A 24466-nucleotide genomic window follows, 5' to 3' on the forward strand; every position below is an offset into this window, starting at 1 on the left:
TCCTCTAGCCCACCAAGCAGAATGATGAAGACAGCTCTAAGGATGCTGTCTGTGCTTTGATAGATGGATGGACCTTTGTGCTAAAACAACTGGACATCTACTTTGGAAAAGGATCAAAGGATTCTTCTTGGTTTTGTCATACAAAAGACGAACAAGAAGCGGATTAGTAAATAGGAAAAAAAAGCCTTACACATTGAGAACTGACTGGAAAAGATTGCCCAAGGCAAAAGTGGTGACTATTCAAATTGAAAAACATTCCTGTGGTTGTTTTTATGGTATTTTTCATAGGGAGGTTCAAGCCAACCTTCACACTTGAAGAAGACCTTAAAGGATGAGAAAATTTTAAGTTAAGGCATAAAAGCACATGAGTAACAGAAGAAAAACTGACACAAAGAGGGGAACTATAGGTGATGAATGCTCAGTTAAGATTGCTGCTTAACACAGAAAAAAACGATGAAAAGACAAGAGCTGAATCACAACATACAGAAAATAGAATGGATTCATTTGATGCAATCTTCAGACACTGACTTTTGCAACATTGCATGCTACATACCAGCATGGAATTCAACATGGAATTCAACACTAGTGAGGCGTGTTAGGAAAGAAATATCTATGAAAGCAAAATGGAAAACCTCTTTGATATCCATTAGGTTTGGTAATATAACACTAAGAAGTACACCATGCCCAGCTGTTATCTGGTTGGCTGGCTGAGTCCCTCTCCAGATTACTACTTCAATCAATAGCTCTCACATTGATTTTTCCAGCACATTGTATTCCAGTAAAAAGAGCAATGCTCTGAGATGAGTCAGCTATTTGCTCTGTCTGTAGGAACTCTGGTGTGTTTTTGTTTAGGAAAATAAAAGCAGGAGCCAAAGTACACAGAGATATACAGTAATAAGAACCTGCCTGTTGCACCAGGTTTGCTACAGCTTGCTGCAGCAGCCACAGCCCAGCCTGGAGCTAGAGGAAGCATTTGTAATTATAAAACTGAAATATTTGGGGATTGTCTTAGACAGATAATAATGTTGAGTTTTAGTTTAATAAGTGCAATGGCAGAAGGAAAAAATATGCCCCCCTAAATACCAAAGAATAGAATCACAGACTCATAGAATGGTTTGGGTTGGAAAAGACAATACAGATCACCTCATTCTAGCCCCTGTTCCATGGACAGGGCCACTGCCCACTAGACCAGGTTTCCCAGAGGCCCAACCAGCCTGGCCTTGGACACTTCCAGGGATGCTAAGGCATGCAGTTCTTGAGAGGAGCCATGAGGACCTGTTTTACACTGCACTTCATTTGCACAGTATTTAGTTTAGGCTTGTACAGCAAAATAATGCAGCAGTGAGATCAATAGGTATTGCTATCCATGCAAAGCATTTTCCTTCCAGAAAAAACATTGAAATTGGATGTCATAAGATTATTTCTAATATCCAGCACACGGACTTGAGCCTATTTTGGCAAACAGAGTCTTGTGTGGCAGATGGGTGATATTTTATTTGAGGACAAGTACTAGAGAACTGCAGCTACAGAATGAGATGCATAGAACTGGCTGATATGGTAGATTGCCTCATGACAGCAGCAGTATTTCACACAACTAATCAGATATCCCAGGTAATAAACTGTGTTAAGCAGACAAATGGAAATTTACATATTCATTATCTATCAAGAGACCTGGCAGGATGGCCTTTAGACTGCAGTCTGATAATAATCCAGCTCTGACAAGTGTCAGTCAGAAGGGCTGGTGAATCACCATCAAGTCAAATTCTGTTCAGAACTACATAAGAAGCAAGGCCTAAATGTAGCTATTTTGATTCCAGGTGATATTCCTGCTGCTCTTGAACATATTCCTAAAAAGCATGTTATCCCTCAAAACTTTTATCAAGACTACTAATTTTTACTTATTTTCCAAGAAAGTCTTCACACACCCTACTGTCACATACCCAGACCACGGTTTCGGTTGTTCTCCTTTTCACAGCTGCCTGGAAATGAGAGGCAGAATATGGGGGAGTGGTTTCAAATAAGAAACAGAGAACTGTTTGGCACCAATAGAATTTACATATTCAAGAAGCTCTGTTCATAGCTAGGCATTGAATTATCTGTTCTAGCTAACTAATCAAACCACAAAAACTTTTTTTTCCCCCAACAAATAAATTTGCAACTGCAGCAAGATTCAGTGCTGAGGATGGAGGGATGGTCAGCCCCGGGCAGGTGGGCAGTGAGAGCAGAGTGTGAGGGCAGTGCTGGTCGGGCAGGGCCCTGTGGCACTGCTCTGGTCCCGCTGTCCCCCCACCAGAGGAGCCCCCGAGGCAGGGCAGGGCTGGGCAGGAGCTGACAGTACCTTTGAGGGCAGGAGGGGTGAAGACGCTCTGCTTCCTCTGCTTGGGAGAGGCACTCTGCGACTGCAGGGACAGACAGAGAGGGCAGTGAGACACGGCACAGACAGAGCTTTCTGCTCCTGGCAGCTCCCTGGGCACCCACCTGGGTGCCCACCACAGAGCCTCTGAGGAAAACATTCCGTGTACAACTGAATGCAGCTCCCGGGCTGCCATGTATACAGGATAAATAAGACAAAAACATATGTTTAATGGACAGCTCCATTTATGACTCCCAGGTAAAACAGACCCAATACTACTGAAAATTACTCTTCACTCTATACAAACATTGTTAAACATAAAATTAGGATAGCCTGTGCTTTTAACAGCCTGTGCAATTGATTCTCATAATGCAAATGAATGTCTATGTATATTAAAATAGTTGCAAGGTTTACATTAGCCAACATTTCAATTACAGTGTAATCAGTGATTATGTGCATGTGTAAGATACTACTGAAATGTTACTATATACATTTTAATATAAATTAGTGGAAAATCCCTTCCCCTGTACCTTTTCAATGTGTTCTATTAAACTCAAGATAATAATTTCAGCAGCCAATCACTCAGCATTTAACTGAGCCTCATTTGAGTGTTGTATTTAGTTACTCTTTGTGGCCCCAAAATCACATCTATGCACAAAAGATAAATTATTCCAAAATAATGGAAGTAAAATTCACATAAAGTAATAATAGTATTATTATATTATACCAATACACATAGAGTAATAATAGTATTACTACATTATATCAGTGTTTAGGTAGCAAAAACTAACTGGAGTATATTCAGTGCTAAAGCAGAGCAGCTTTTGCAAATTGAAAGCAGCTAAATTGGTGTCAATATTATACCAGCATGCATTATGTCTACATAAAAAGGACAAGAAAACCTCATACAGTACACCCTCAGCTAGCTTTGGAAGACATAAGCACCACATTACACTCCTAACCAAAAGGTTAAGGAAAAATTGTGTGTAACCAAGCATTTTCCCCTCCTCATTTTATCAATTTCTAGTTGTAGCAATGTTGTTGCCTTAGCCCAAACATTTGCTAAAAATGCCTAATATATACACCATGAATTTTAATCAGATCTATTTCTCCATGGAACATTTGAGACACGTTTCACACAAGTAGGGCTAATCCTATTAACTTAGCTTATCACAGTGGATAGAATGATAACATTTATAAATAAAATATTTTCTTCTTTGGAAAGAGAAAGCTATTTATAAACACTATGGGATAGCTTGGTGAACCTCATGCCAGTAAATCTTTATATGTTTGTATTGGAGTTCAAATTTGAACCAATCAATACCTCCTGCTGCTATTTAAGGTGCTGCCCGCTGCTCTGAGCAGTGGGTGAAGGAGAAAGAGATCAGGGAATTGGAGGAACCATGCAAGGGGAGGTTAGAAAATGAGATCAGAGGAGCCAGCTTTCAACTGTTGTGCAGACAACATGACTGCACTGCCTGCTGTAGGCATGACAAGTGATGGAGAGAGTGGAGAGGTGTTTGTGCCCAGCACTGAGCTGCAGATCCACAGCAACGCTTGGGTGGGGTGAGCTGGCAGGGCCGCCTTGGCTGTGCTGTGCTTTGACAGGGCATGGCAGCAAGGAGAGGGGAAGCTTGCCTCTACCAGATCCCTGTACAGGGAGCTGGCAGAACACACAATACAGCTTTACACAGCCCTGCTTTGAAAATTATGTGTTACTGCAGGAGGCGTGACAATGTAAATAAAAGTATCCATTGGGATGAACCAGTGAGTTTCCAAGAGTTTTTATCAATAGAACTATTTTAGCCATAAGTATGTTTAAAACAAAGTAAAATCACTTACCTCTGCCTGTGAGATGTTTGTTCTCTTCTCGTCTTTTTCTAGAGAAAAACACACGAAAAGAGAAAAGTTAGTACAGAAGCGTTTTTCAGGGCTAACATTTGTAACTCTGCCATGAACCTACAGCACTGCTGTAAATAAGAAATTGACCTTCTAATTTACAGCTTTTCCTTCTCATTTGTGTGTCTCAGAAAGCCAGAGGCCCTGATTAGCATTTAGACATAAGCACTGCATGTGAAGCACTTAACTCCCATTTTTGTCTGTGAATAACAGTGAGCAATGGAGTTCCTTCAGCAGCAGGTCCTTTGTCCTGGCTGGCAGCAGGGCTCTGCAACTGGGGCTGTCAGGGTGCAGGCTGCTTTGCCCAGGGACTGAGCTTTCTTCTACGGTTGGCAAATGGTGTGAAGCAAACTCACAAAGGGTTCTACTGCACTCAAATAATAACAAGAACCTCACCTCAGATAAGTTATCAATATACTAATGCTGGTACTGAAAAGTGCCTTGCAGTAATATGTAAAATTAACAAAACAAAGCTTAACAAAGAGTGGTCTTTCACCTTAAAAAATTTATGACATTACCAGACTGAAACTTTTCCTGAAACATTTTACTTTTGTTGCCTTAATTTGCTTTAGACTATATGTATGGAAGAATTGGCAGAACTTGAGACTTCTATTAAAAATAAGTGCCTGTGAGAATCTGTATGAACAGCTAAGATTGTATGACACAGAGGAGGCTCAAGGTTCTTCCTAACCATGGCATGTAACCAGTTTTTGTATGAGCTAAATTATTTTGCTGCTGTTGTCTTCATGTGGTTAATGGCCAGAAAGTATCTGTCTTCTGCTGATGATTTCGCAAATATTTGGCAAAGATCATGCAGGATATTTGGTACACAGTAGTCTGGAGTCCTAAAATAAAATGTCATTAAAAATGTCATTAAAAACATAGACATCAATCTCTCACTGTTGCAATGGGCCTTCTAAAATTTTCCACTGGCAGATATCTGTGTAATTTTCACTGAGGTGGGACAGACCTGTAACCACTGGTCTGAGCAAAGAATTAGGCCTAGGCAATATCATTTCATCTGTCTTATTCTCTAGATATTGGCCTCTTGGGGTGTGCTGTGTATGAGGGGACAAGCCAGTCCATGCAGCTGGATCAATCACATTTTCTATTGCATTCTTTACCATTGTCTTTGTGCATCTTGCAAACATTAATTGATTTACCAGATTTTTCAATATAAGTATTTCCCATTATCTCTTTCTGAAAGATATTCAAATCACTCATACTCAGGGTTAAAAAGTGTAGTTGAAAACAGGCCTGATTACTAAAGCATGATCCCACAGATACAGAATTAGACAAGACAATCAGGAGTTTCCTGCCATTGACATTTGCGTGAACTTTAGCAAGGTCACTGATCTCCTCCTGGACTTCCCTACCTGCAAATAAGTATAGCAATGTCTATTTCAGTATAGAAGTGTGTATTCCAGCCCATAAAACACTTTGGGGTATGAAGCCAGGCTGGTTAAATGGATGATTATTTATGTGCTTGAAGCCTTTCTTATTGGTTGCATATCAACACATCAATTAGTCAACATTAGACTTTTTTTATAATTCAGGATACTGGATTCAGCTTAAATGCTGAAATTTGAATAAATCAGGGACTTTCAGCAAAGAACAATGAAGAGTAATTTATGTCCCATTCCTTCCTGAAAATCTAAATTTGCCCAGATTAAAAATATATTTTGTGAACCCAAGCTGATGCTTGCATAAGGAACAAAAACTGACATCAGTAGCTTTGTTATGTTTCAGGTCTTGATCCTGAGAATGTGCACAGCTCCAACCCTTTGGGCTCACACCTTTGGTGTTCTGAGTGATGTGACATTAAAATTGTCAGAACTGCCACATTTACAGCCTTTCCCTTCACCCAGCAGCCTTTATATGACAGGCAACTTTGGGAATAAGGACTCGTCTGTATGGAGTTACAGAAACCATTCATATCCACACAGCAAATAGTGCCAATGGGAAGCATCAGACAATGTGGACTTTTAAGAACAACCTGTAAAATCACATAAACAAACAATTTTCCAAATCAGTAAACAGAAACTGGAAAGTAACCTGTGGGACTGAAAGATACAAACTGCAGGCAGGAACCATAAAGTGTTTCAGGTGAGTTGTGAGATGAAGGGAAAGGTACAGCTGGCTGGAGATGAAGTTTGGGCAAGGATACATTCTGACATGAGTTTCTTTTTGAGGACAGAAGGAGGATCACATGCTAATTTTTGACAGGTATTTTGATGGATAAGACTCAATCAAGAATATAGATTTTTAAGGAGAGGTGACAAGGAATGGGAACAAGGGAAGCCTAAATCCCAGAATGCCATAGACTGAGGCAGAGAGGATAAAACAAACAAAGCCTCTATGTAGAGAGGACGAGGAGGAGAAGAAAGGCAAGGGGAACATGGAATGAAGATAGAAGATCTTGTGAGTAACTGAAGTAGTGCTAAGAGATGGGGACATTGTACCAACAGTAAAAGGGGAAATTTAGGGGTGACAGAGAGTGGAGCTGGAGTGCAGTGTGGGCTGGTGCTCAGTCAGGAGTTCTCTGCCTGGCCATAAACTTGGAGGCATCTTGGTCTGACTGAAAGATTACATTAATAATTGCGTGAACGGTCTTCCTTGGACAAAGAGGCATTTTCCAGTGTAACTTCTAATGCTTTCTAAAGTTACCTTATAGCACAGTTTAAATTAGTTAATGAAAGCATGTTTTTACAGCAGCCTGACATGGCACATCCCCCAGCCCAGCTGATCTAAGAGCTGAGCTCCCCCAGAGGTGCCCTCATCTGAAGTCAGAGAAGAGCCCAGAGGAAGGAGGCTGATTGCAGCTGGAATGGAATCTGCTTGGTGGTGCAGATCCCTCCCTCCACGGACCTGCCCTGCTGTGCAAACATCGTGTCTGTGCTGGGGGAAGCTTTGTGGTCCTTTTAGAGTGAGATCAAAATTCACCTGCCTTGCTTCTCCCCCTGGACAATGTTAATGCACTCAGAGCAGCCAGGCAGGGTGAGAGGTGACCTGTTTTAAAGGAGCTGCCCTCTGATGTCACCCATGGGCTCTGCAGAGGTCTCATCCAGCAAAGGCTTATCTCATCCAGCTAAGTACCCTGCTTGCTTTCCCCTCAGCAAGAGCCAATAAAAGCCTTTTCTGGGGGGTTTCAGTCAGGCACTGGAGAAACAGAACAGGTCAGAGGGGCTAGTTTTTACACAAAAGAAACTCAGTAAGAAGCTGGTATAATTGTTGGAGAAAGCTTCTTGTAGAAAGTTTGGAATTTTCCTTGGGAAAACATAGCTGAGCAGATAAAAATCACAGAGGGCTGATAGATTTGGACTCAGGCAATTTTAGAAACTAAAACCAGAAAATAATCCTTCATTCTGCTGCCACTTAGAAAAGATGAAGAAAAAGATGAAATTTTCTAAAAATTATCTTTCAGTCCTTTCACATTTCAATTTTTCCATCAGTAAAAGAAAATAAATATTTTTTGATCTTTCACTTTACCTCACTGGTGTTTGACCACCACAATCTGTATCAGTCATTGGTATTTGTAAAACAAGCTCTCTGAATTCTGATTTAGAAATTGACCAACATAATACTTGTTTTTTCTGCTATCACAACCACTTTTCCTTTCTTCTAGAAGACATAACAAGATCAAACAGTATTTAATGTTTTCTTTTTGCCAGACTCCTAACTACATATTGCCACATCAGGTAGCTTCTCGTCACTTTTTACTAAACCACTGAGGTAGGAAAAGGAAAAAATTCAGGAAAGACCTACAACTGCTTACATAGCTAATTGTTTGATTTTCACTTGCTGGCTTTTATTTGCCAGTGTTTATCAGCAAGAACTTGACTACAGGTTTAGATGTCATTACATTTAATTACAAAGACATATCCTGGGAAGCCCTCCTGGAGTGAGTATGTGTTTCTGACAATATTCCCACTGCAGAGCAGCTCATTAGCTCCCGAGTGCAGCTGCTGGGGCAGGCGGGGCTGGAGCTCTGCTCCCCTCCTCGCTCAATGCTGACAGGAGAGAGCTGCTGCTGCTGCTGCTGCTGCATCCACTCACCCATCAGCATCCAAATGACTGCCTGCCCCTTCAGGGAGCACTAATAACCAGATTTGTATAGCAAGCATTAATGAAAACATAGGGCAGAGAGGAATTTGCCATACACAGAGGCATTTGCCTGCCTATCTGCCCTGTCAGGAGCTTGCAGCTCAGCTGTGTAGCTTGGGGAAGGTCCCACACTGTGCTGGCAGTGCTGTCACCAAGGGACCTCTTGTCCCTCTGTCCCAGAGATCATAGCACAGCTTTTCCCAGCTAGCTCCTGTCTGTAACCAGCCCTTTGTGCTTCATTAAAATACTGCAGGCCAAATGAATCTGCTCTTTGGGCATTTAATTTTTTTTTCCCAGGTAAATCAGTTTTCTAAACAACCTTGCATTTTCCACCTTCAATATTCAAGTAGCCATTACTAGTACTGAGAGTAGGGGCAGCAATCTCCTTTGTTAGACCAAATCCTTCCTCATGGTGCTCAAAGTCAGCCACTAAATGAAAAGAACAATCATTGTTTCCTCCTGATGCACACAGCAGCATCTGATCCAAACATCTCTGATCATACAGAATCTAAGAACCAACTTTAAGCTGCACAGCCATAAGAATATGAAATAAAACCACCTTTCACAAGCTTCACAGATCAAAATTTCTTTAAAACTTGCATTCTGGTAAACATAATCTATTTTGGAAGAAGCTGGAGACATTACAAACCTCAAATGTGAATCTGAATGTATTTGTTTGCATCACATGATTCTCAGAAAGGAATTATACTGCCTGATTCACCACCTTGTTATTCCAGCTTCATGCCAGACTCATGGAAATCAGTCTCATTTCACTGGCATGAAACTAGAATACAAGAGTGATGAATAAGGTCTGCAGCCTTACCACAGAGCAGTCATGAATTATTTCAACAAGCACAAAAGTCATCCTTCTCCTAAGCATTTTTGTTCCAAATTTTTCATTCTCCCTCCCTAAAATACATGATAAATATTAATATAAGATAAATTCTAAACACGTACCATAAATCAAATATAGCTTCTCAAAATATATTTTGAAAGAGAATTAAAATTTGCTTATTTTCTCCCTTCTTAAAAATGGACTTACTTTTCTGCCTCTTGTCTTGGTGTTGCATATCTGCCTGACATTGTGGCCTTCCAGTTGCTGCCAGCTCTGTTAAGGCTTTATTCTGATACTGTCCTGGCTTTGATTGACTGGACATAAAACAGGTTTTGTGGGAAAAGCTGTCATGAAAAGAATAGTTCCATGCAGAATCTTCTTTTTCTGAAACACAATAGGCCCTGTCCTGCTCCATGAGAGAGGGTCAGGTGAGCAAGGCACTGGGAGCAGAGCTCCTGATGTGAAGTCCTGGATATGGGGACAATTCCAGAGCTGGCAGGTCTTCCCAGAGAGATAATCAACCCAGGGAGAAACAGGCATGAAATAAACATTCTGTTTGGCCAACTAATGTAAAGATTTGCTTTAATTCACAATATAAACAATGCTTGAAGATATTTTCTTCTAGTTGCTTTCTAAGCAGCACAAACTCCTCTTTGGTGAAGGAAATGGAGACAGCTTCCAAAGAATGACTGACTAAATAAGATTAACCAGGAGGAGGTCAGTACTTTATTTTTTTCTTTTGATCTCTCAGATGAGACATTTTCTTGACCAAACAAAATTCTCTGACTAAATTTCCAGGAGTGACTCTGAGCCAAAGTTTTCATGCAGTTTGCAGCTGACCAGTGTGGATTCCTGGCATCAGAGCTGGGAGGAGCCTCTGGCAGGACCACAGGGGGTCACTGAGGGCAGGAGCTCTGGATCAGGGGGTGCCTCCACACTGCTTTGAAGCTCCCTAAAATTTACTGATCACAAAGAGTAACCGCTTATTTAACAGCAAAGTGTTTCTGTTTGCAGCAGGACAGAGCTGAGCTCAATCAGAAATCTGGGGTGTCTGCCATGGCCTGAGCCTTGGCAAAGAGGAGTTCATCAGTGCCTGCTTCTGTGGGTGGCAAGGAGAGCTGAGGGGTGTTACAGGCACAATGAGTCCCATGGGAGTTCAGCACATGCTCAGTGCAAATCCTGCACCAGCAAAGCAAACTGGGCAAAGGGGAATGTTGGAGGGAAGTGAAAGAAAATAATTTTGTCACTGACTTTATTAGCTCATAAGCAACAGCAAGTTTTGCCATCAACTTAAAAGTCAGTGCTTTATCTTACATATATAGCATGAATTGGTAAAAAAAAGAAAAGAGAAAAGGCAAAATACTTTCTCATTTACTAAATAGTTCTAGGATTAGTGCAACTGGGAAGGAACTTCAGCTGTACATAAACTGCCTCCAAGTCAAAACTCTTGCTCATTTTCTAAACTAAGTAGTAAGAGTCATCTCAATATTCACTACACTGTTGAAGGGCCAGGTTAATACATTCAAATAAGTAAAAATAAATGAGACAAACTGAAGAAAACTGCTGAGATTACTGATGTGAAATTTAAAATCCTTGGTCTATCAGGAAAGCTGTTGGTAAACTCAGGTCTCAAAATGAGTATTAAGTAAGACTTAAAAGATACATGATGGTCCACATGTGACCCTTTTATGCACAGCTACTTAGAATGATTAAAATCTCCCATTTAGATTGAAACACACATTAGAAAAAAATCCCTTATTCTTGCAGCAAACAAATGTAAATCAGGATGATACATATTTTCTGGCATGAACCAGAAGGGAACTGGACAGCCATCATTTCTGGGTGCCCCAAGCAGTGCTGGAAGGCCAAACTAAACCACAAGGAAACCTTAGAAAATTAGACTTTCACAGACATACAGAAAGAGGCAAAGGACAAATAAAAGACTGCAAAGTAGACCTAAATCACAAAATGTTGTCTCAAAGTTGTCCAGCTGTGTAGAAGGAGAACTCACCTCATTGTGGGGTTACATTGGCATAGGGGCTATTCTGACAGGACAGACATCAATAAAGATTGCATCTTTGCTGTAAGGACCAAGGGCAGTCCACCTCCACTGGCAGTGGGAGACAAGACTCACTTAAAGGAAATAGGAGAGTAGTGGAGATAAGAAAGGCTTTGGAGAGGTTAGAAGGCCAGAGCTGTCGAGAAGATGCTAGCAAATACTCAGAGAAACAGGTTCAAAGAGCAGAAACATGAGTCTGCCATGAGTGCCCCAAGTAAAACAAACTGCCAGATTGCTAAATTTCTTGTTAATGATTGCTACTGTTTAACCAAATGTACCTAATGCTCACACTCAAAAAACTTCTCAAGCAACTTGCAATTATTTTTGTACCTTGATGAAGTCATAAAAATGTTACTAGTTTGTAAAAAGACTTAACAATGTCATGAATTACTTTCAAATACAGAAGGAAGTACCTTGAGCAGACACCTGCCCAGGGCTGTGAGTCCATCAGTAACACTGCACAGTGTTAGTAAAGTGCTGCTTTCCATCTGCTGGCTTGCTTTAGCTTCAGTCTGTGCTCAAATGACTGAAGAGGCTGATCTAAATACAATACTGAGGCAAAGATCATGAAGTAAAATTCATTATTATCAGAAATATAGTGCTAGCAAATCCCAGGATAAAGTTTTAAACCATTTTCTAATAACTTGATGTGCAGGAATCAGTTGTGATGGAAAATGGCTCAGAAGTGACCTACCCATCGCGGTCTTTGTAGCAGTGTTACAGCTGCAAATGCCATCACTGTGAGTGGTTCCTTTCTTGGCTGGGAGCTGTAGGAATATTCTAAGCTCTAAAATAAAAACCAGCAGCAGCCAAAACCAAAGAAACCCCAGCCAAACATTTCTTACCATGCTATAGCTCATAAAACCATTTAAAATGTATCCTATCTGAAGGTGTTTGTACATTCTGGAAAGTGGCATTTGCCATGGGAGAAGAAAACCTACAAAACAATAAAATTTTTCCTTAGCCAGTGATTATTATTGCTGTCTTAGCAATTTCCTTCCTTTTGGAATAATACCTCCAGGATTTCAGTAAGAATGCTTTGTAAAGCTAGTGCTGGCCAACTGCTTGTGGCTTGCTTGTGGTTAGAATGCACATGCAGAGAGTTCATCCCATACATGTATCATCTTACATGGGAATCAAGTCAGCTACTATTAATAGCTCTTCTTGGGGTTTAGGACCTTTTTTTTATTAAAAATAAAAGGTGCAAATATCAGTTTTGTAAAGCCATTGCTGGGTTTTCCAGGCCTTCAAAGAATCAGCAAAGCCAGGTTCCATAATCTCATTCTTGCCTTAAGCACAACTAGGTGAGCTGGAACTGCCCAGGGCAATCATTGTTAGCTCAGAATAAGTCAGCTGTAGTTTCCAGAGGCATTTTTCAGAATTTCTACTAGCCTTAATACATACCAGAGACAGAGGGGACAGTGGTTTCTGTTTTATACATCTCCATCTGTACTGTCACAGTCAGAAACACCTTGCTGTGATTCCTTTGGAAGGAGCCTCATGCTCCTATGGGATATGCTGCACACATTAAAGCCTGAGTCCCACACCAGCATTTCAGGGGGCTTGAAAGCACACCTCTTAACAATAACAGCCTGCTTGCTTTCTAATGTATCTCAAAAAGAGAAAAAACAGACAGTAAAAACTTAATATTGGTTAGGATCAAAATCTTCCTGGTCACAACTCTTCAAAGGAAAAACTCTTCTCCCCTACCCCCATTCCTCTCCTCCCCCTACAAACTAGCACTTAGTAATACAAAGGTGTTGCTCTCAAACCAACCTGGCTTTTAGGATAAATGGCTCCCTGACTGTTCAGCTGTCCTGCAGATCCTAACAAAAAGGGGAAAAGGCAGAACAAGGGCTTCAGCTGATGCCAGAGAAGTTACTCTGGAGGTGGCCAAGGAAAGAGCAGAACAGGCTCATCCAAATCTTTGCTTTCTACCACCACCTGAGAACAGCTCTGGCAGGAACTCCAGCAAGACTTGAAGGGAATGCTATCCCTCCATGTCACTGAGTGGTGCAGGCCCAGTGCAGGAATGTGAAGGTTATGGGGTGTCCAGGACCCAGGATAAGCCAGATTGTAGGGTGCAATAGAGCTCACTGCTGTCCTGAACTTTCACTCTGCCTTGCTCACATTCATTTTCTGTGTGACTTTGCTTGTCTTATCAGAATGAGGGACTTGGCCCCAGGCAAAAACCACAACCTTACAATGCACCTTCGTCTGCTTAACACTGCTGGCTCTGTTGGTGCAGTTTGGTTCCATAAGATGAATAATACCAAGACATCAATCCTCTGTGGGACACCTGCATGCTGGGTATCCCATCGAAGACATGAACAAAGAAGGAGCAGGTCACTGTGCTTCATTCTGCTACTCTGATAGTCTCTTGGTCCTCCAGTAAAGACATTTGAGAAAAAAATCAGAAGTGATTTTAGATACAGACACAGAAATCAGAAGTTTTGAAGGGGAGAAGGAGAAAACAGAGGTCCTTTCAATAGACATAAAGCTTAATTCTACCCCAGAACTGCTTTCGTTACTGTAAAAAGAGACTGGACTGGTCCATCAGATCTTGTTTCCACCAGCTGATGACACAGGCAGCTCAGGCCCCCAGGAAAGCAAAGCTAAGCTCTGCAGCTCCCTGCACTCTCACTGAGTTTCTGCAGCCTTCTGCAGTTGGCAAAGCCTTCCAGGACTGATAAGTTCCATTTGTTTAGTCTCTGCTAGCTTTAGGTCCAGATTCATTAAATTCCCACTTTTGATGTATTTTGAAGTGAAGTTTTAGCTTCAGTTACACCGTATAAAGAGTTAAATTCTGTCTCTAAAAGCTCAATAAATGGGCTACCTTGATTGATGCTTTAAGTGCAACCCCTTCCCAATATTCTGAACATAATGAGGTTAGTGCTAAAAGCTGGATTCTCTCTCATCTATCTGCATTATCTATTTATTCCGCACACGTCACCATGGTAAATGAGGGCTGCATTAAGTACTAAATAGCAGAGGTCAGAAAAACCCTGTGTTGTATTCTTTTGCCTCAGCAAGGCTGAAACATCTATTAATGGATTTTAGTTGATTACCTGATGTGAACTAAAAAATACATTGAAAATATCAATATTAGCACATTATTGAAGTTTGATTTAAACATAATCTCAAAAAAACCTATCTTGATACTCTTATTTTATGAATTTTATCTTATAATGTTTACATACACTCAATTTCAAATATTCTCTGAATTTTTTTTCCATTAAATACCCCTCCCCCCCAAAAAAAACCCAGAATCTTTGCCACAGGCTAAACTAGACATATTTTGATCCAAAGTCTTTTTTTAAAATGCCATCAGCACCCCAAACTGTATGCTCATGTAGTTGCATTTAATATAGCTTAAGTACTTTGACTATAAGAAGTAATTACACCTAGGCACTTTATTTTTTAACTAGAAAACCCACCACCTATTCCGAATTCTCAGCAAAACAAACTCTATGAGGTAAGTATCTGGCACAGTGCAAATCTGTGAAGAGCTCCTCTGTACAGAGAGCAAAATATTTAGCCTTATGAATGCAACAAAGTTAGAATCTGACCAGCTGACTTCCTCAACAGGCCAGACAGCCCTGCCCATGCCTATTCCCTCCCAGGGCACGGCTCTGTCGTGCTGTACTCACAGAGGTGATAACAAATGTAAACATTCCAAATGCTTATCAGCCCTGACCCTGAGTGATCAAGCAGCTGGAGAGCTGTAATGTGAAGCCATGTATATTAAAAATAATTTGCAAATAATCTCCTGGGGGGGAAGAAGGCTGTTTCTATGGTGCTTTTGTATAAGGAACAAGGAAAACAGATGAAGAGTACAAAGTTCAGCCTCTAAAAATACCACATTCACTCTCAGATAGTTCCATGGACATTGACCCTTCCAACACAAAACCAAGGGAGGCAGGGAGCAGGAGGAACAAGTGAAATCACGGCACACATTAGGAGTTTAGCTGCACTGGTAAATAAAAAAATATTTCAATTCATTTCTTGGATATTCAAGGCTGGAACAAGAGTAATGGATTAATGCAATTCCATCCATACTGGGAGCAAGTAAAGCTTTGGAGTTTTAGCTTCATGCCCTCTCAGCTGCACCACTTCTCTGATGTAGGCACAAATCTGAGTCCTGGTTGAATATCCAACCTCTGTTTCCACCCTCCAGAGCTTTCCCAGGCAGTGTTTGCACCCTGGAATGCCCCATCTCACAGAGGGACAGTAGGCCCTGGTGGATGGGAATGGCTCATTCTTGTTTTGACTAAATTTACTCACTTCAGCCAACTAGGAGAACCTAGTTCATATGGGTCATGTCAAATGTACCTGTACAGTCAATCAGTAAACACTGAAAATGAAGGAAGCATGGATAAAAATAAACATGAAAAAATCAGTAAAATAAGTGAATTTTGACCAGAACATGCACAGCAGCTTTTTGTTTTGACTGTCCCTGTGTAGCTGTCAGACCCTTCACTGTTTACTGACTAAAAAGACAGCCCAGATTCTATTTGGCCTCTATATGAAATAGTACTTGCTTCCCACTGTTTCACACTATATGGTTTACACAACTGCTAAAATATTCACAGGGAATGTTTTTATGTGTGAATTACTGTGCTCAGGACCACAAAAAATTGTGAAAATCCAGCTGGCTGCTTTGGTGATAACCCTCAGTCCAGGCACAGCACTGCTCACTGCATCCCAAGCAAGTGATGTCTGCTGTCCAAGCCTGCTGTCCTTACTGCACTGCAGGGAGCATGACAGCTCTTTTGACAAGTGGTGATGGTGACATATAAAATCCTCATCCTCTCATGAAAATGGAGCATTTTCATGAAATGGAACGTTTTCATGAATGATGAAAAAATCCTTTTTTAAAATTCATTGTTTCTTTCTGGAGCCTGTGAGCTGTTCCTTCTGGGCTGAATAAAGAACAGCTCAAGCACAGGTTCTTGACACTTTTTTCTTTTTCTTTTTTTCAAGTCCTTGAGCTTTCCTTTTAGATTTCATGGAGTCTGTATTCACACTGCTTATGTGAGAGGAACTTTTGCTGTGCCTTGTCCCAGGGAATTCTGTGGGTCTGAACAGCAGAATAAATTCAGAGTAATCCAAATAAAAAAGCATGTGAGCATAGTGTATATAGGTAAGAAAAAGGGATGCTGTCTGCCACTGAACATTTGCAGTCACACGTCATCCTACAAACAGCAGGATATTTTCAAGCACAGACGTTTTTATCTCTGTTCTGGAGCCCCTATCACCTGTCAGGTCTCACACAATGTTTACTTTAAATATTTCATTGTTTGACTGTGTCAGATAGTCCCTTCCAGCACAGGCTGAATGCACAGGAAGGCCCTCACTGCCTTGACAAGGTGTGCCCAATCTCTGAACATCCTGGTGCCATCAGTAATGTACACTGGGCTGTACCAGCCCTCTGCTGTCAGGGCACAGAAATGTTTTCATTGCTTACTGAAATACCTCCACAGACTCCTGGACTGATATAAAAAGAGACAGAATACTTAAATGGCATATACATTTAGCATATAGAAAGACCAACTGGTTTGACCAAAAAAAGAAAATGCAGCTAATGACAGTTTTTATTCATGTACTGCTTTTCTGATTGCTCTATCACCACATTAGAAGCCTAAATTTGCAATTGAAAACAGCTGCTATTTGGCTTACTCACTCTCTAGTTCTTGGACCAAAGTAAGCAGTGTGTCCTACCAGAATCTCAATAGCTTGAAAAACATATCAGTTTCCATGAACTCTGAGACCAAGAGTTTTCTGCTGAGATTTTTCTCCAAGAAAGTAGAGCAGAACTGCTTGACAATGCTCGGAAACACCTGCCTCCTACTAAGTACATCTTTCTTGAGCTCAGTTTATTTTGTCTTGGAAGAAAAAAAAAAGTGATCATTAGATCTAAACCCAAGCACATTCACTCACCTAGAAGCATGATCCAACTAATATTAGTCACAAACCTTAATGCTGGGCAAAGTGACTCACATTAATCCCATCAAGAATGTGCTGCTGGTACAGTTTGCATCAGCAGAAAAGCACATCTGTCTGTGGTAATGAGATTTATTGTGCAGGCAAAGTCCAGGAGTGTCTAAAACCAATTTAGCAATAAAACCTCAACTACTTTGGTTTGTCATGGAATTGACAAAGGTGTAAGGACAGATTTTCCTCCACCACTCACCTGGCAGTGTTGTTTGCTGCTGCACTAAATACTGAGACTGCCCATGAGGCATCTCAGCAGAGCTCTGGGGAAGTGACACTAAGCTGAAAGGCATGGATCCTTTCTGGATAACCAAAAATCAGCTAGGAATGAGAAAGCAAAACTGCTAATGCCCAGACACAAGCTGTGAGCACCTTCCTTGTTCAGAGACAGGTACAGATTGCTTTTCTTCAAGTTATGATTCCCAGCATTCAGGAAGCTCAGATGTACTGTGTTATACTGGGAAGGTATGCTTTATATTCCTTTTGCAGTGATAATATACCCTTACTGCTTTGAAATGAGGCTTGCAAAGCCCAAAAAGGCAGCTGTATTTCTAAACACACAGTAACATTTACATTACAAGCAAGGATGTCAAAACAGGCAACAAAGCAGAAAGGGGAGTTGAAAACAGCAAATACACAGAAAATTTAGATACACAGAAGTTTATCCATGTTTACCCATATTCCAATGCTTCAAGAAGACTGAACACTTTGACATAAACTGAAGAGCCCTTGCCAGCCAGACTGTTTGATGTTGTGTTGGCTCTGTGACAAAGCCAGTCTGTGCAGGAATGCTGGCATTGTTTTCTGATCAAAGGGAGCCCTAATGGCATTAAACCTGGGTTGTGGTCTGATGTGCTTTATTCCCTCAGCCATCAGTTCTCTACTCTGCCACCAGCTTTTTCTTGAGCTGTTGCATTATGATATTCTGCTGTTTTAAAGCATTCTCAGATGTTTATTTCAGCTAATAAGAATTTATATTCCCATATTTTCTGCTATGCTGGGCATGGAGACAGGAGGTTGTGCATACACAGAAAAGGCTGCTTGTGATGGTGATACTCAGTTTCTGTTGACTCCAAGGATATTGCAAGGGGAAAAGGAAGCAGGAGAGCTTTAACAATTTTTGGATTAAACACTTGTGTAGGTAGTAGTTAAATATGTCTTTAAAATTAAGCATGTACTTATGTTCCTTTTCAAAAAGGCAGGTGTAGAGAAACTGTGGCTATAGCAGGATGTGAGTGGGTTACCCCAGTAACCTGTGCACCACCCTCACAGGATGAGATGCTGCCCATTTGTGCAGCTGTCTCACTTTATACTTGTCTTTACCTTCACAGATAGCAAAAGGGTCTTATAACTTCAAATAAAAGTAAACTGATTTGCTATTACAAAATCGAACATCAGATGCTCAGAAAATACAGCTCCACTGATGGCAACTGAAGCACAATAGATTGAAGTGACTTCAGAACTCAAGTCTCAGTATGCTAGTGCTAGTTTCTCTGCTCAAATGTGACACAACCCATCTAAGAGCACTTTACATAGAACCTGAAGGTAGAGTTAAGTGTTTCTTCATTGCTCTGCTGCTTCTCAAGTTCATCTTGCCCACTGCAATCACTGTTGCTGCTGCAATTCAAATCTCACTTTTGTTGACTGTGATTGCACTTAAACATGGTGCCAACCAGAGTGAGCATGAGGGACTGTGAGAGTCAATGATGCTACAGGCTGCATATCAGCTCCTGTAGTCACATTTATCACCTGACTTTAAAACATTCAGTGTGCTCTAACACTGCCTCCTTGAAAGTCAAGCAGACTCTTCTTATAGTTTTTGAGCAGCTGTCATTGGTTTAAAATGACTTAGCTTAGTAGATATTCCATCTTCACTTTATAGCACAATTAACCTGACCTAAGTAGGTGAAGACATATCCCTACCAAAGCTGCAACAGGCATCAGGGATGGATGAAAAGACTTAATAGAAAACAACTTTTAGATCTTTTACAGAAGAACTCAAGCTGAATTTATTATGAAATTCTTAAATGTCCAAACACATTTTATTGCCTTCTGGTTTCCAGATGGGTGTGCATCCAGAGCACCAGAATACCACAAATATGCAATTTTTTTTTTTCCCAGCTGCAATCAGAAGCAGCTGTAACAGAAGGCTATAGAAAAGTCTGATTCTTAGAGTATGCCTGTCTCTGGTTTTCAAAAAATGAGAAGTTTAGATAATTTGAGTAAACTTTGTACAGACATCCAATTATTTAGGATTGTATTAGGATGTCCATTTCAGACTCTTGGAAGCATATCCTTCACTAGGTCCTTGCTCCTAATGAAGGAAGTGGAATACTCCAGTGGGTAAAATTCAAGGGACAGGACTCTTGTTTAGCCCAGCTCTAACAAAAAAGGCTGGCTCTGTCAGCATCGCTGGGATTCTCTACTGCACAGTTTTCCCACTGTTCTAGGGAATCACACTTCTAAAGCAATTTGTTGGATTATCAGGTTACCACCCCTACTTTTTTTTTTAACAGCATCCATTTGCAGTGATGAATTTACTATTTTATTCAGCATCCCCCTGAATTCTATTCAAAATCCAGTAACTGATCAGCATTTTTGGGTTTAATCAGCAAGGAGTCAAGAGGCCCTAGGACCAGCTGGCTCTGAAATTTGAAGGCACACAACCATCTCAGAATCTGCACAGCACCTTGCAAGATGAAGACCACAAAGGCTTTATTTAGTATTTGCACATCCATTTCAAGCCTATTGTCTGCTTTCCAAGCTGGCTTTACTGTCCTTTTACTCAGCAGGCTTACAGAGCTACCTGCACACACCCTCTCCAAAACATTTGCCCATATTAAACAAGTGACCCCCTATGGAAATCTCCATGAACCTCGAGGTGAAGGGCAGGAAAAGGGAGCTGCTTTTAAAGTTTTAATTTTTATCTGGCTTTATGGAACATTTTAAATCAGGACAAGGTTATAATTTAGCCAAATAATAAATTCATTAATATTAGTTTCCAGTATCTAGAAAGAGCAAATAATATCTAAATAAACAAATCTAAGTAAGTGAAGACAAATACTAACTCATGGGCTTATATGGAAGTTGGCTGAAACCTGCAGCAATCCTGACTCATAATAAAAATGATTTATATAGAGACTTATTATGAACATTGCAGGAAAGGTGATAACAGACATGTACCATTTTGTTTACAGTAAAATTTCCTGTAAATTAAAGAGTTCTTATTCTTTGTTTGGTTTTGATTTGGTATTGTACCAAGTATCTGTTTATAAAAGGAAATATGACGGTACAAAGTGTACAAAGGGAATTGCAGAAGAGATTAAGAGTTAAGGTGAATTTGCTTTAAATTAAGTCCATAGCAACATAGACAGTGTAGATCCCATTATTATCTTATATAAGTAAAGAAAGTCAGTTCAAAGCAGATCTTTCATGCACCATTTTTGAGAGCTGAACTACTGAAATTCAGGACAGAAAGCTACTCTCCCAAAAGATTTTAAAAAAAGATTCAGGTGACTAAGAGTTATGGCAGGAAAAAAAATGTTGCAGAGCACAACAAAGGAAAAGTTTGATATAAAGTAGGCACTGTGTTCCAAGGGATTAAGTATTGAGGATTTTCTCCTTTTTGTGGATTTGTTTATAACACTCCCTAAACAGCTTATTAAGGAAACTTTCTGAAGTCATATTTATATGACAAAGTATGTCTCAACCTCAAATCATCCCATCCCACAGGGAATCTTCTGTGGGCACTCCTGGATGAAGATAATGTATTTACAGTTGAAAAAGAATAATGAAAAAAACACATGATGTGTTTTATCAGGAAGCTAGAAGAGAACCTGTTTTGTAGAAACAACTCCTTGTGTTGGATTCACGCTGGATCCAGCCTGGTATCTCCAGAGATCAGACTTCATGGATCTCCAAGGTCTCCACCCATGGAAAGGAAATATTTATGGATGGAAGAACTGGATCTGGGTCATATTAATTCTCCTTCTACATATAACCAAGATTGACATGGAGGATAGAATTGTGAAATCAGTGACATTATCTGAAGGCCAGGAGTTACCTGTGTTCATGAGGTTTACTCCAAACAGTCCTAAGATCCATTGTTTGATATTTAGAGCTAAAAAATTAATGCTGGATTTTTAAACTCATGCAGTTAATCAGACCAGTTTGCAGCCAGTCCTGTGTATACAAGCTCAGTGGTTTAGAAGGTATGCTAGCACTCACCTGGGGGCATGTGTTCATTCATGATGACGAGTGATGCTGGCGTCGGCCTTCTTTTCCTGATCTGTAACAGGCAGAAACCAAGGGGAGTCAGCAGGGCCCATCAGCTGCCACACACACAAGGCAAAGCAAAAAATCTGTCTGGTGTCCTCCAGAGTATAGACCAGGCAAAGTTAAAAAGGGAACTATTTAAAGAAGAGCAGCACTTCACTGTCTTAGTGACAGCTTGTCTGGTCTGACAGCAATCAGGGTCATGCTGCTGCTTGTCCAGGGAGACCAAAGGCATGGGGAGAGCTGTCCAAAATACCTTTAGGATTTGTAATCATCTTGACTTCAGTTTTTTGGATATGTATTGCTGAAAAATATAAGTCCTTTCTTAAAATATTGACATTTAGCTTTGCATCAGGGAGATGATTTCATAGTTTCTGAGCTTGTATGTGCAAATATCTAGTGCTGCCATAGCTCTCTCGAGTAATAATTAATAATACTTTGCAAGTGCATTTAAGTGTTTTGCAGGTATGCCTTCCAATGAACTCATATTTCTAAACTGTTGTCAGAGGTGTTACTACAGTAAGAGTTCTCTAAAAATACTCCTGTATTTAAGACCTTAAAAAGAGTATTTGCAATATAGCAGATTTTACATACCAATACATACTCCTGAATTGTATGCAATTCTTCAGCGTTTATCTGGGTAACTACTTTTGTTCCATTAACAGTGGTTGAACTACATGGTATTGGAATACCCTCTTATAATGCACACATTTGCACTGAAAGCTTTGTGTTGCTTCACAAAAGCCTCCAGGCCTGATATTCTATTGAATTTAAGACAGGGACCAGGAACATTTAAGCTAGAAACCATTCTGACACAAAACCTCAATGTCAGTGCATTTGTTCTTTTTTATTTGCTGAGCCAACATCTGTATTTAGCCAGGTTCAAATTTTGCTTTCAGAGGTGTAAATGGAAAGTTACATCATCAGGGTTAATGGGTTTATTCTAGATTACTGTAACTGTAGCTGACTGTAGAATTTACTATTTTAATTTCATCACACACCCACAGTGAAACTGTATAGCGCTTGGAATCAAGCTCACAACACCAAAAAAAAAAAAAAAAAAAAAAGGACAGCCCATAAATACCAGGCAGAAAATAGAGTACAGCATTTCAACAGCCATGGGAATTCCAGGAAATCCTAATCCTATGGTTCTCACAGAAAAACACCAGAACATATTCTGCTTGAATTCATTGCAGAACTGTTCTGTGAGGGATGGACAGCTTCACAGCTCAGAAGTGCCTAGAGACAAAATGAGGACCCACAACAATTCTTTTCTGAACCCTTCCAATATTTCGCATTCAACGGTCACTCCCAACTCATCATTTTCTGGAAAAGCTCTCTGCCTTGTAAGAGACACAACATCAGTGTATTCAGGAAACCAGGTACAAATAATTTCATGGCTACTGGTATGGAACTTTCAAGGTTATAATATTCCCCTGGTATCATCTAAAATCAGATGTACCCAAATAGAAGCAAATGTTGAGGACAACTTGCACAGAGAGAAATATACTGGGTCACCTAATTAAGATTTATACAGTTTTCTCACAAAACTGCCTGTGACCTTTTATTAGGCACGTCTACACATATCTGTACACAGTAATAGGTATCTTTTCCTCCTTTAACTCACTTACAAAAGATACACATAATAATATATATATATATTATTATGTGTATCTTTTGGAAGTGAGTTAAAACCTAAAATAGCACACATATTATTCCAACAAGGACATAAGTATAGCATATTTCCACATGTATAAATTTTTCAGGCACATAAAACACTGTAAAAATGACTTAAAGACTGTAAAAAATCATTGAGAAATGCAGGAAGTAACTGAAATGATGACTATTGTGCAAAACATTAATAGTATTTTCTCATGTTAAAATGAAAGGTAAATAAGATGTTTTCCCAATATTTCTGTTAGGTATCTATTATGAACTTTATGCTTTGCTTTATGTACATATAATACACTTCAATTGATTTGTTGAGAATATGTTCATTGAGTGTATTTATGTGAAATGTAAGTATTAGGGTAGAAGTGCAGTTACAGAAAAGGCACAACAAATATACATTAATAAACCTACCCAAGGTGAAGAAGTTTTATTCTGGCTAGAGGACATATCCTTCTCTCTCTTTAAGTATATCAAACATCATTATAACCTCCAGAGTATTTAATCTAAAGTCTCGCTAACATAAGCTAGAAAAGCCTTTAGGCCACAAATATCCCTTGTGCTCACTCACATCCTGCCCCATTCCCTGGAAACAGTGAAGGAAACTCATCCCCCTTACCTGCTCAGCTGCCTCAGGGTCTATTTGGCTCTGAAACAGGGGCACAGCAAACTGTATTTTTTTGGGGCTGTTGGGCTCCATGGCGATGCTGAGGTGAGGCAGAGGAGAGGAGAGCCTGGAGCTGGAGCTGGGTCTGTGCTGTGCCCCGGCGCCGTCGCCGCGGCCAGGCTGGAGCTCCGCAGGAACAGCTGTAGCTCCCGACTTAGCCCGGGAATCTGCGCCAGCCCAGCGACTCCCGTACTCCACATCCACAGAGATGCCACTGGCTTGGCTATTTTCTTTTTTTTTTCCCCTCTCCCCTCTCTTCAGCAGCCCTTCAGATCCTCTCAGCAGAAAGCTGGAAGGAACAATAAGCTAATTGTGTACCGGCTCACTTCCCCATATGCCAAGCATTCACTCAGGAGCTAATTGAAAATGCAATACTAGCACTGCATGGCCTGGAGCCTTGGGATTTGAAAAAGAGGATCTCTCCACCATATATTACTAACTGGCTGCTCAGAAGTGCAATGCAAGCTCCCTCTGAGTATTGCTGATGGGCTCTTAATTATTGATGAACACAAATCAGGAAGTTTTCAGATTTTGGGGGTGGAGGTAGCAGAAGGGGTGGATTCAAAAATTCGATCTCTGTTACAGTGTGCCAGAACCGCTCTCCTCTTTGCA

At 40.4% G+C, this 24466-nt stretch overlaps 1 protein-coding gene across 1 annotated transcript in view; it reads right to left on the reverse strand.

The window, feature by feature from the left end:
• Positions 1-24169, reverse strand: part of PPP1R1C (protein phosphatase 1 regulatory inhibitor subunit 1C) — a 45115-nt gene extending 20946 nt beyond the window's left edge. The window contains 5 exon segments of the mRNA XM_054636736.2: positions 2339-2399; positions 4196-4233; positions 21472-21532; positions 23807-23937; positions 23940-24169. Coding sequence (XP_054492711.2) covers positions 2339-2399; positions 4196-4233; positions 21472-21532; positions 23807-23937; positions 23940-24054 — 406 coding nt within the window. The 5' untranslated portion in view covers positions 24055-24169.
• Between the last annotated feature and the right edge of the window lie 297 nt (positions 24170-24466).

The sequence above is a fragment of the Agelaius phoeniceus genome, chromosome 7 (assembly GCF_051311805.1).
Source record: "Agelaius phoeniceus isolate bAgePho1 chromosome 7, bAgePho1.hap1, whole genome shotgun sequence".
Taxonomy (NCBI): domain Eukaryota; kingdom Metazoa; phylum Chordata; class Aves; order Passeriformes; family Icteridae; genus Agelaius; species Agelaius phoeniceus.